Below are 13,440 nucleotides of genomic sequence, written 5' to 3' on the forward strand. Positions count from 1 at the left end.
TGCCCAAAATAGTACAAACTATGTAGGTTGGAAATCAAAATCTGGGCGGACTGGGAGGTGTACTTTAGCTCAATATTTGACTACTTTACCAACATATTTCAAAGAGGTCATAAATACATATTTGTACCCTAATGTGTTATCTGACCATAGAATTTAGAATCACCTAAATTGGCCTTATAAATTGAGAGATATGACCAAAATGGTACAAACTGTGCAGGCTGGAAATCAACAGCTGGGCAGACTGGAAGTTGCTACTTTAATTCAATATTTGACTACTTCACCAACATATTTCAGAGAGGTGGTAGAAGACATATTTGTACCCTAATGTGTTAGATGACCATACAATTTAGAATCACCTAAATTGACCTTATAAATTGAGAGATATGACCAAAATGGTACAAACTGTGCGGGCTGGAAACCAACAGTTGTGCAGACTGGAAGTTGCTACTTTAATTCAATATTTGACTACTTTTCCAATATATTTCAAAGAGGTGATAGAAGCCATATTTGTACCCTAATGTGTTAGCTAACTATAGACTTTAGAATGACCTAAATTAGACTTAAGAAGAAAGAGTTATACTAGAATTTGTGAAACATGTGCAGGCTGCCCTAGCAGATTTTAAGGCTACATTAGAAATGTTGTTGGAATGCATATGTAGATTCATTCAGCCTAAGATTAGTACTTAAATCAAAATAAAAAATTTACTAAATTAAGTTACATAAAGATTAGTAAGAGTTGCGTCACGGGTGCAACAGTTAGATTAATTTCATGCAAGTTCCTTTACAAGTTATCAATTGTTTGCATTATTACTCATTCGCTATTACTTGTAGTTGTCTATAAAATCCTTTTAAAGCATGAAACAGGTTAGCAAAGTATAGAATGATACAGCATATAGGTAAACAGTATGGTTTATGCATTTTATGAATAATACAGATAATATGCTCCACTGAGGTTAGGTAGAAACTACATAGATAAGGCTATGTCGTGACATAGGATATCAACTCTGCGTCCCTTACAGTTTGGTACTCCGGCTATAGGCCATTGAGTGGATATGATTTATATACGGGTCATAGCAACCCAGCCATACAGTATTCATCCAGTTTCATACAATCCTTCTTATCACTTCAGTTTCACTGTAACCTTATGAAGCCATACAGTTATGAAATTGCGTTATTTATAATACAGATAATATGCTCCACTAAGGTTAGGTAGAAACCACGTAGATAAGGCTATGTCGCGACATAGGATAGCAGATCTGCGTCCCATACAGTTTGGTACTCTGGCTACAGGCCATTGAGTGGATATGATTTATATACGGGTCATAGAAATCCAGCCATACAGTATCCATCCAGTTTCATACAGTCATTCTTATCACTTCGGTTTCACTGTAACCTTATGGAGCCATACAATTATAAAATTGCGTTATTTATAAATTATACGATATTTAATAAAAATTGCATAATTCATACAGCATAATGAACAGCAGGTAAGACCATGAAAGTATAATGATATGTGTGCTTACATGCTTATTTATTTAATTCTTATTAAGTTGAGATATCAACTGAGCTTTATTTGCTCAGCGAGTTACTTATTTTAACTCGTAGGTTTTGGGTCTGGACCGTAGAGAGTCATATTTACAACTGCTACAGTTCATGTTTTGAAGACCCAGTCTTCAGGGTAACTACTCATTTTGATATTTTGGTTCTGTGGCATATACAGGGCACATAGTTGGGCCCATTTCATTTTGGAAAATAGTGTAATGTCTTGTATATATTAAATAAATGTCTGTATATAAATGATGTATAAAGCAACAGCATGACATAATATTTAGCATACAGGATGATATCAGCATGACAGGACATAGGTTCAACCAGATTATAGCGTCTCGGCTCGGTTCATTCGGGTTTACGAGTGGACTGGGAAGGGATGTTACAAAGGATCTACAATAGAAGCTTACTTATTAAATTTTTGTTAAAGAAATGGAGTTGTTAGACAGACAGGCCCATGCAACAAAATGTACTAAAGATTAAAGAACATGATTATCAAATAAATGCACATCCTTGCCATTTTGTTATCTCCATTTTGAAATACGATGGAGTTTGGAAGTAAGTTAAGTTATGACTCAATTGTTCTTCAAAATGTTAAAACTCACAATTATATGAAGCAATAGAATGCTTCAAACTGAAACAAAACAAGCCAGAAATAAATATATGTATATATGTTGATCGACCCACGTTTCAAGTTTCTGATTGTGACACCCACTTTGCTAAGTAAACAAAAAAACATGGTGCCCACTTCAACTTCTCCTACCCATTTATGTGCCTTCTTGCATAATAAGAATGTGTTGGCTCAAGCGTCAATTTTATCTTGAGATTTTGATAATTTTGCAAAACAAATAAATTTAATATTCTTATATGTGCTAAAATTATTTTATGCAGATTTTTCATATGAAAATTGCTAAAGAAAGCAAGTTCCTACAAATCCAAGATTCTTTGAAGACCATTAAGATTATTGAAGATTTTTAGTGGTTAGTATCTTAGGATATATTGTAGGATAGAGAGAATATTCTTTTATAAGCTCAAAAATATTTTTTCTCTCTCAATATAATTTTCAGAAATTGCCTTAAAAAGAAAAGTCAAATCTTGCTCTTTTAAATTCACTTACCTAAATGAAAAAGATTTTGGCTTAATTATTTTTGTCAAAAAATAATCAAGTATTTGTAAAAGATTCACATATCTTTTATTTTCGGAAATTACCTTAAAAAGAAAAGTCAAATCTTGCTCTTTTAATTTCACTTACCTAAATGAAAAAGATTTTGACTTAATTATTTTTGGCAATAAATAATCAAGTATTTGTAAAAGATTCACATATCTTTTATTTTCAGAAATTACGTTAAAAAGAAAAGTCAAATCTTTGCTCTTTTAATTCTACTTACCTAAATGAAAAGGATTTTGACTGAAATATTTTTGGTAACAAATAATTGAGTATTTACAAAAGATTCGTATATGTTTTTATTTTTGGAAAGTCTAAATACTCTTTAAAACTAAAGATCATCGTTTTCTAAACACGTGATCCTCACCCCTCTTATAAAAGACGTTTTTCTTCTTTTGAAAACATTAACGTTTTTACAAGAGTAAGAGTCCATTCAATAAAAGTTTTAAATCTCTCAAAGCTCTCTCTTCAAACCCCCTTATTTCTTTTCGTCTATTTGCTTCAAGAAATATTTTTTAAAGAGAAAAGAAAGTTTAATAATAACATTTTTGAAGAATAGTTTTGTACTTTAAATATGTTTTCTATTCTTTCTATGCTTATAATTGCGTTTCTTTCTGTCTATATAGATTTTGTAATCTGTTAGACTAGAGGTTTTTTAAATAAAAACTTTTGTGTAATAGCTTAGGTAGAAAGCTATGGTGTGATAGGTTATCAAGTGACCTTCTCCTTGTGTGAGATTCTAATGTCTTGATGTGAGTTTTTGTTTTCAGCGAAAATAGAAAGGGTTGAGGTTGAGTAGAACCTTTGGAAAATAGTGGGACAAAGGTTAGATCTAGGTGTTGACCTATTTCCTCATAAAGTTGGTTTGTCTCTTACCTTGAAAAGAGATAACGTAGTGGAGGATCTCAAGATGAGTCTTAGGGAGTGGATGTAGGCGAGTTAGTGCCGAACCGCTATCAATCTATGTGTTTATCTTCTTTTATTTTCTGAAGTTCTACTTGATTATATTCTGTTTACACAACTGTTAATCTTTTTAGAACAAAATAAAATAAAAATAAAGAAATAGGAAGCATTTTCACTTTGCAGGTGGTGGAGGTCATTAGAGAGAGTTGGAGAAGATGTTTGAGGAGGTATAGTGGCCGATTAAGGCTTTTAAAAAAGAAGGGAAGACTTAGGGTTGGATTTGTGTGTGATTTCCGAAGTCAACTCTCACTTGTAAAAATCGAATTCGCAGCATGGCACGGGGGTGCTGGGTAGCACGGTCTGGCGGTGTTAGGTAGCACAGGGGTGCTAGGTAGCATGGCCTGGACGTGCTATGCACTGACTCTCTGAAGAAAATTTTTGTAACAGCCCAGCCCATGGTAGATATTGTCCGCTTTGGGTGCCAAACCTGGCCTGAACCCTCACGGTTTTGTTTCTGGGCCAGGGAAAACCTCCGCTCTGCCAGCCCAAAACGCGTCTACCATGTTCAAGGTTGCCACCCTTTATGTATAGGACTTCCACCTTGTGCGTAGCCGATGTGGGATTCGCCTAAGGTGTAGTGCCCCAAACCTGGGATGTCACATACACCCCCCTTAGGGACTCAGCGTCCTTGCTGAGGTTTGCCCCACCACCGGCCAGAGGGACAAGGCTTGGCTCTGATACCAAATTGTAACAGCCCAGCCCATGGTAGATATTGTCCACTTTGGGTGCCAAACCTGGCCTGAACCCTCACGGTTTTGTTTCTGGGCCAGGGAAAACCTCCGCTCTGCCAGCCCAAAACGCGTCTACCATGTTCAAGGTTGCCACCCTTTATGTATAGGACTTCCACCTTGTGCGTAGCCGATGTGGGATTCGCCTAAGGTGTAGTGCCCCAAACCTGGGATGTCACAATTTTAGGTTGATGAGCATGGGGATAATGGGTAGCACGCCCTGCCTGTGCGAGAGCCTGACTCTGGGCATAATTTTTCTCTAGAGACAGCATGGGGCACTGGGTAGCATGCCCTGCTTATGCTAGAGCCTGACTTTTTTTTTCTCTGGAGATAGCACGGGGGTGCTGGGTAGCATGCCCTACCCGTGCTAGAGCTTGACTCTGGCACTTCCAATCAGTTTTCAAGCCCTCTTGAATCCTTCCTTGACCTTGAACATGAGTGTAAAACACAAAACAAAAGAATGGTTTAAAGATGGGAAAAAATTGAAAAATACAAATAAAAAAATTGCAAAAGAAAAGAATGAAAATTATGGGTTACCTCCCATTAGTACTTATGTTTAAAGTCTTTAAGCTCGACTTTTGAGAAGTTCATCAAATAAGGGCTTTCGCCTATAGTATGTATCATGTAATATCACACATGAGTCTTGGTTGAAAATACCCTCAAGATTAGCTAGTTTGAGAAAATTTATGCTCGTCGTATCAACAACACTTGGTTTCGAATGATGAACTTGGGGAAAAAACTGTATTAGATCATGAAGAACACAATTTATTGAAAGTGGTATCATTAGAAAGAAAGGATCTCCAAGTGGTGCATGTATAAAAACCATTGATGAGCTCAAATCAATGGTTTCAATTATTTCCTGATCCACCAATATCGCTTTCTGCTTGTCTTCATTATCTCACCCGATGCTCCTTCCAGTTGTACCTCACTTTTTCATGGTCATTAATAATCGTGTCTGAAAATAAGAAAGTGAGATTTAATCCGTCTTCAGAGGAGCTGTATTCTTCACATGCAGGCTTTACTTTTTCTAAAGGTACAATTTTTCATGAAGTTTTCTCATAATCTACTATGCACACATCATCTTGATATCTATTAGCTACTGGATTTGCTCATTGGCCTATTTATATCTCCAAATTCTTCGTTGTGTCTTGTTGGATCTTAAAACTCTCAAGAGCTTCATTCATAAATTCCATGTGAGATTTAGTAAGGGCAGCAATTAAATCCTTAATTTCATTCTCTTTTTTCTCTTCATCCTTAAAACTTGAAGGGTATTGGTGTCTCCAACCCTGTAGTAAAGGATCTGAATGCCAACGGTAGTCAAAATCCACCATATCATTTAACATATGAAGTAGACATGGCCACGGTTCCGGAACTGCCAGTTCCAGTTACAAAAAATTTGGAACCCGAACCGAACCGAATCGAAAATTGATGGTTCCAATTCCGATTTGGAACTGAACGGTTCCGGTTCCTTAACAGTGCCAAATCGATGGTTTCGACCGGTTCTCCAATCGATTCTCCTACCGGTTTTTCGGCGAATCGCATAATTGTAAAATAAAAAGTAGAGAACATTTTTCTTCAAAAATTAAAATTTAAAAATTTGTGAAATAATTTCTAAAAAAAAACACTTCAAAAATTAAAAAAATGCTTGAATTTAATTTATTTTTTTAAAAAAGACTTGAACTTAATTTATTTAAAAAAAAGTCTTCAACTGAATTTATTTTTTGTTCAAAAAAGTTGGAACTTAATTTTTTTTTTAAAAAAAAAGGGCTTGAACTTAATTAAGTTGCCTACGTATCCTCTTGGGGTTTAGAGGAATCAAAGCACACGTAGTTTTTACTTGCCTTGTACCAATTTTATCCCTTTTACCTTAGTCGTTATTTCCACTGCCGGTTGGTGTTCCCATTGAGGACCCATCATAAAGATCATATAAGTATTCATTTTCTTTGATATTCTATTATGCTCTTGGCTTTGCTCCAATTATCCATGCATGATTATGCTTCTAGTGAATTAGGTGTCATACGAGATCGTGTTTCATCAAGTATTGTTTTCTCCTTGACTAAAAGCTTGTTCAACCGCAACAGTGGAGACCGGAGCTGCTAAAACTTGTTTTCCAATTAGTGAAAGGGTTGGGAATGTATTGGCGTGATGACTCCACTAATCTAGAATTGGAAAGTTATTATCTGCAAAACTAGTACGAAACTTAAAAGAAATGGTAAGATAATTATTAAATTCGGAAAAAACCGGATTTCCTAGGCCTTTTTTGTCTTTGTAGTAATATGTGTTCAGCAACACCAACACTTACCCTTTTAATTGAGAATGATCAATTATTGAATAGAGAAGAATTAGAAGAAGTAGATGAACTAGAATATTGAAAAAATTCAGTATATAATTCTATAATATTTTGTCTACCTTCATGCAATACTATATTTATATTAACACTATCTTCTATATCAAGATTTAATATTTCATAATAAAGAGTTAAATATTTAGATAAACTTCAAATATACATCTAGGATCAAATACACAAGCAACAAGAAAAAGGCGGTATATTTTTTAAATAAGATAACCATTTTTTTCATTGATAAAACACAATTTTGTAATAAAATATCATTTTCAAATTCTTGAAATGCACTAACAATATTAATGCATATAAGCAAAAAAAATGAGATGTGGGACAATAAATCCCACTAAATTTACATGTAGCATCATTAAAAATTTTTAAAATATCTAAAATTTTTGCACAAATATCCCAATTTTGTGGATATAAATTAATTTCTTCAATATTGTTAGTAACAAAAATACACAACAATTCTTTATATGAAAAAGACTTGTTTAATAATTCATATGTTGAATTCCAACGAGTTGGGATATTCTTTGGAAAATGTTTTGGTCTTTTTTTATTTTCCTTACAAAATTTAGCCCAACTTTTCATCACTTGGGGATGTCCCCATAAATATGAAATAGCTTTTCTAATTGGAGAAATAAAAGATTTAAGAACTTTTAAACCATCTTGTACACATAAATTTAAAATATGGCATGCACATCTAATATGAAAAAATTTTCCGCCAATATTTGGTTCACAAATTGATTTAAGTTCAATAATTGATTTAGTGTTAGCAGAAGCATTATCAAATGTAATTGAAAAATTTTTTTTGGTCAATTTATATTCATCTAAAATTGAAACAATTATTCTATAAATATTATTTGCAGTATGTTTATCATCAAAAGCGCAAAATGCAATAATTCTTTTTTGAATTTTTCAATCATCATCAATCCAATGACATTTAATACTCATATAAGAATGCATTTGCTAATGATCACTCCAAATATAACAACAAATTAAAACACGAATTTTCATTTTAGAAAATAAAAGTTCTAACTCTTTTTTCCTTTTTTTATATAAAGTAGTTCGTTTTACAGTATTTCTTGGCACTTTTTTAGCAGAAGGATTTAAAGCTTTTTAACAATATTGATTAAAACCTACTTTTTTACCAAAACTAAAAGATAAATGTTCCATAGAAATCATTTTAGCTAATTCTTCTTTTTGTTGTTTTTCAGAATATTGAAATAAAGAAATGTTATAAGATGCGTACCCGGAAATTTGTGTTTGACACCGATTAACTCCTATTTTTATTGGATGTTTTGCCTCCAAATGCTTCCAAAATGATCCATAACCGTCTGATTGTTTGAATTTATAAGATTTTCCACAATAATTGCAAATTACATCGAACATTTTGTCGCCTTTGAATTTCTTTATGAAATGAATGGTGAATATGTCGGAACTTTGTCTTGCTCTTCGAAAAACTTGTGTACCTTGCTCTTGCTCTTGCTCTTGTTGTAAATGCTCATCATTAAATTCAGATTCTTGAGTAGAAATTTTCAAATTTTCATTTGGATATCCCTCAAGATTATGTTGGTCGAGAGTGAAATCGAAGATGTCGTTTATAGGGATAGATGAATGTTACGTTTCTCCAATCTTTCCATTGCCCTTAGTGGAATTTGAGTTTCCTCTACTTGCCATTATAGGAAATAATATGTAATTTGGAAATTTGAATAAAAAAAATTAGAGAAAATAATAGAGATTGGAATTTGAAGAAATTAATTCACAATAATTTAGACAAATAATTGGAGATTAGACTTTGAAGAAATTATCTTGCAATGTTTTGGACAATAATTTATGAATGAAAATTAGAGAGATTGTAGAGTAGAGAAGGATAATATAGAGTAGAGAAAGTAGAGATAATTTGTGTGAGGGGATTGTAAATGGAATGAGGTATTTATGATAAATCTAAAAATTTATTTTTCCACAAATACCCTTGAAACTAACTATTATGGAGCCGTTTATAGTTGTTATGAGGGGTAATTTGGGGATTTCACAAAAAAATTTGAAAAAAAAAAGTTGCTGCTGGAACCATCGGTGTTAGCCGTTACAAACAGAATTCAAATATTCTTGGAACCGCCGGCTTGAACCTGCGGTTCCAACCATCTGTTCGAACCGTATGGAAAAGCCAGCGATTCCAGATGGTTCCGGCTGGTTTTTGGAACCGCCGATTCACGGTTCCAAAAATGATGGAACCAAAACCAAACCATAGGCCACTGGTTCTGGTTCATGTTCGGACCGGTTTCGAACCGTTAATCGTTGATTAGTTTTTATTTCTAAATTCTCTTTTATTTATTATTCTTTATGGATTATTCATAAATTTAATTGAGTTTGATTCATTTACTATGTCGAACTAAATATCTTTACTGGGGATATAATGTAACTTAAATTCAACTCCAGTTTATAATATTAGATTTGATGTTTTTTTTATTCAAGTAAAATTCCAAGTAGAGTTTTTCCACTAGATTGATTTTTTTTCATTAATCACTGTAGAGAGAATGGATTTTAATATGAACAAGGTCATAAATTTCATGGGAATAGCAACTTGATACGAGAGCTAAACGGTTTCACTCGTGGGAGATTTTCATAAAATTAAAAATCTTAATTTATGAATTCTTGAATAATCACAAGAATTTAATGATTTAATCTATGTTTGGTTGTGCCATTGAGAGATGGATAATTGAAGTATGTTAAAATAGTTAATAAAACATCGAAAGAGCTTATTAGTGAATTAGGGTTATTTCTCTTTGTTGAATAATTAAAATTGATTATCAAACTAATATGATAAGTGGATAGAATTGAGTGAAGTCAAAATCCCTAGTAACTTTTAGCCCTCGATTTCTTTTCAACAATTTCTTGCTTGATCTCATTCTTGTTGTTTTTTTTTAATTCTTTTATTTTCAAATACATTCTCTTTATTGTCATTTAAATAATAATAGGTTAACATAATTTTGGTATTTAGTATATAATCTTCGTTGGACGATACTCTACTTACTCTTTATTACTTATTTGCAATTTTATACAGTTGTGAAAAAGCCTGTCAAGTTTTTGGCGCCGTTGCTAGGGATTGGTGTTACCAATATCATTACCAATTAACCTATTATTAAGTTAGACAATTTTTTATTTTAATTTTTTTTGTTAATTGAAATATATTATTTGTAGTTTTTCTTTATTTTTGTTGATTTTTTTTCATTATTCTAGCAAAGTATTTTGAGATGTTTCATCGACAAATACTTGCATATTTTAGTCAACAACACTCAAAGCCATTTTATGCCGCTTGGGCAAGATTTAACAAATTGTTGGAGAAATTTTCTCATCATAATTTTATAAATAAACATCACATTTACATATTCTACTTTGGATTAGATGAAGAAACAAGAAGTTGGGTAGATAGTGGATTTTCGGCAACTAGTATTCACCTTCCTGAAAGTGGCTATGGAGATGTACTACAAATTAGGGGTGGCCAAATTAAGATTCCTGGAATCTGAACTTTTGGAGATAGAAAACTGTTTAGGCTTTATATTTCTCCTAACTAAAACTCTCCCAACATCTAAATAGGACTCCAGGTTTAATAACGTACATCCCATAATATCTTCATGTGGGCAGCACGGGCTTAATATGAAATTTCGGTCAAAGTTGAACTCTGCAAAGTAGTACGGGGGTGTTGGGAAGCACGCCCTCGGTGTGCTATTTACTGGAAGTCTTTGACAATTGATCTTCTCTTGTATTTTTGGCGGGTTTCCTATAAAAATCTTATAAAATTCCTCTAAGATCAAGTGAAATATGATTCAATGAAGTTTTGTAACAATAAAGCTTTGGTTTGATCTGTATTAAACTAGGAACAAGAACTGTAACAATAAAGCAAGAATCTGTGTATGTGGAAATTGCCATTCTGATACTAAGTTGATTTCCAAGATTTCAATGGAGAAATATTGTAGGGATAGAAATTAGAAAGCACTTTCATCATTACCTTGCTCATGTAAAGACTATTTATTGGTGGAAATATGAGAATTTATATGTAATATATATTTTTGTTGTTAAATACAATTTTTCATTCTCATTTAAGCTGAATGATAATTTTAATTCACAAATGCTCGTACAAGGAAAACCCCTTCTTTATTTATAATTTGACGATGGATTTACACAGGAATTCTTATACTAATTGATAAAAGGAAATGCTTAAATTGAAATACACAGTGAATTTATGCCTCAATATTGGATCTCTGGTTAAAGGAGTTTTTTCTTGCAGTAGCCAGGACAGTCTTGTCAGCAACTATGAAATAAGCTGCTCCAGCAACTGCAAATAAATTAAAATTTTCATTAGCAGTGAAGAAAATAAAATAATAAAGAGAAATTAACAAATAATTACTGTTTAGATGGTAATTAATTAATTAATTAACCTGTAGAGATTATGAGAGCTTGAGCAGTGTGGTTAAGATTGGCTCTTGCCCAAGGCAGCATTCTTGCACTGGCAAGCTACACATAAGAAAAGAACTCAATAAAAGCTGAAAAATATATTCAATACACGCAATATTTAATTCTTAACAAATAAAATGTATAGAAATAAGGAAGATAATCACTTACAGTTGGAATGGCAGTGGCAATGGTGGCCATAACAGCTGCTTTAGCTCCTGCAACTACTCCTTCTGTTCATCCATAAAACACAATTTAATTATTATCAAACCTTAATTAACAAATAATTAGAAAAATTAACTACAAATCTATAACTAATAAACCCTAAGAAGATAAAGAAGAAAGAAAAAAAAGAGACGATACCATGAGAGCAGCGTTTAGCCATGGCCAACTTTTGGTCTAGAGAAGCCAAGGTAGTTTGCTCAAGAGGAGAGCGAGCCATTGTGTTTAGCCATTATGAACTTAATTAAGATAATTTATTAATTAGTAAGTAATTAAACAGAGAAGTTGAATAAGTAGAAAGAGAGAGGTTTCTGATTACTGAAACTGTGGTTGAAGAGGAAGAGAGAGTTGGTTGGATATTTATAGGGAACTTTGGACAAAGAGAGCCCCAGGTGTTAGGATAGAGTTTGATGGTTTCACTTCAATTCTAAGTTTTAACTTCTAACTAACATCTTCCATTAGTCTTTTTTTTTTTTTTTCTTTTTTTTTGCAATGCTACTGCCCTCGTTTCTTTATTAAGTTACACGCAAAAGGCAGCAGTAGATGTTTGATGCCACTAAAAGAGGAACATTTGGAATTAAAAATGGAAAATATTTCATGGCAGTGGCACACAGATTTGTTTTTCTTTCAACTACTCATTTTTTAACTTTTAGTGTAATAGTGATTGAGTCACCTACAAAATCTAAAAATCAAAATCATAATTATAGCCTAAATAATTTATTTCTTTTAAGTTTAAATAAATTAAATTACTTTGGAGCTTCTTAAAGCTTAATTCGATAAAAAAAAACTGATTCAAATTCATTAATAAAACAAAATCAATCTCGAGACTACTTATCGAATTTGTTTAATAAATGAGCTAAAATCAAACTTTAAAATGAAGAGAGCAGGTAAAATAATAATGAACTCAATTTTAATTCGAATTTATAAATGAATCACATTGTATTTAAATTGTAAACTATAAAAGAAACTGAATTTGAATTTAATTTTTTAAAGTTGAATTGAGTTTAAATTCAAGTAAATGATTTCAGTTGATTGATTAACTGTCTTTAATATTTTTATTATATCCAACCACTTCGATCTCTTATTTATTTAAGAGATCTGAATTCTTTTTACTTATAAAAACTGCTTGATAGATCGCATAAGTTCAATGAACTGAAAAACAGGTATTAGTGTAAACTCTATCGCGCACGTGTTGTACACTGTGAACACAAATATCTAAACAAATAGTTACTTCTTGAAACTCTCTATTTTCCTGGATTCATCAATCGAAAGCCCCTCGTTTACTAAAGCTGCCAAAAACCATGGGTAGTCCATAGCCCTTCTTGTGCATTGTGCAATTCTCATTAGATTAGCACCGCGTGTCTTATATGGATGGGTTAGATTGATGGATAGACTGCTTTTAGTGCACAGAGCTCTTTTGTTGATGGTTTCGCCTCAGTAGATGGTTTGGTTGGTGGGTGTAGTTGTGTACTGTCTGAGTCTCTTTGTTCAATAGTTTTCTTTTTATGAAACATAAGTTATTAAAAAATCAAAAATAAATTATCTTAATGGTCTATATTAACCCAGATCAAGGAGTCTCATATATTCAATCTAGAATCAATAATAAGTGAAAAAAAAAAATAATAAGAATGTTGGAAAAATAAATGATAGACTCTAAGATCAGTAACTATTTTTAGAGAAAGATTAGTATTTAGAATTTTATTGCTTTGAGAGCTCTATCTTTTGAGAATATGTTGTTGTATAATAGAGTTCTTTCTGAGCTTCAAGTCAAGTCAATTTAATTAGGAAAACTTACATATTTCTATTTAGTATTTTATGTTAAATATTATATTAGTCTCCATTGGAGACTTGCATATAAATTACTACTAAGTTTATGGTAAGTATTTATATTCTATCAGATGTCCCGCCTTCATTTTTAGACATTTATGTCTAATTATTATTCATTTTCAATCCATGTATTACTATTTTCCATTATCATTTTATGGGAAATAATTATTTTGTCTTGAAGTTTACAAAATTAA

The 13,440-nt window shown here is 32.3% G+C and overlaps 1 protein-coding gene across 1 annotated transcript; it reads right to left on the bottom strand.

The window, feature by feature from the left end:
- Window positions 1-10,881: 10,881 nt before the first annotated feature.
- On the bottom strand, window positions 10,882-11,747 carry LOC149491934 (early nodulin-93-like). The gene is made up of 4 exons (XM_089716957.1): window positions 11,561-11,747; window positions 11,369-11,430; window positions 11,185-11,260; window positions 10,882-11,081 (listed from the first exon to the last, which is right to left on the bottom strand). The coding sequence occupies exons 1-4, from the start codon at window positions 11,637-11,639 to the stop codon at window positions 10,987-10,989; spliced, it is 312 nt and encodes a 103-aa protein (XP_089573083.1). The 5' UTR covers window positions 11,640-11,747; the 3' UTR covers window positions 10,882-10,986.
- Window positions 11,748-13,440: the final 1,693 nt, after the last annotated feature.

This window comes from Jatropha curcas, unplaced genomic scaffold (assembly GCF_041381405.1).
Source record: "Jatropha curcas cultivar XTBG-Jc1 unplaced genomic scaffold, XTBG_Jcur_1.0 HiC_scaffold_220_pilon, whole genome shotgun sequence".
NCBI classification, from domain to species: Eukaryota; Viridiplantae; Streptophyta; class Magnoliopsida; order Malpighiales; family Euphorbiaceae; genus Jatropha; species Jatropha curcas.

Bases quoted from the DNA above. Each gene is read 5' to 3' on its own strand.
- LOC149491934 (XM_089716957.1), bottom strand. From the start codon at position 11,639: ATGGCTCGCTCTCCTCTTGAGCAAACTACCTTGGCTTCTCTAGACCAA. The intron at 11,431-11,560 runs GTATCGTCTCTT...ATGGATGAACAG, and splicing joins GGCTAAACGCTGCTCTCATG to AAGGAGTAGTTGCAGGAGCT. The intron at 11,261-11,368 runs GTAAGTGATTAT...TCTTATGTGTAG, and splicing joins TTGCCACTGCCATTCCAACT to CTTGCCAGTGCAAGAATGCT.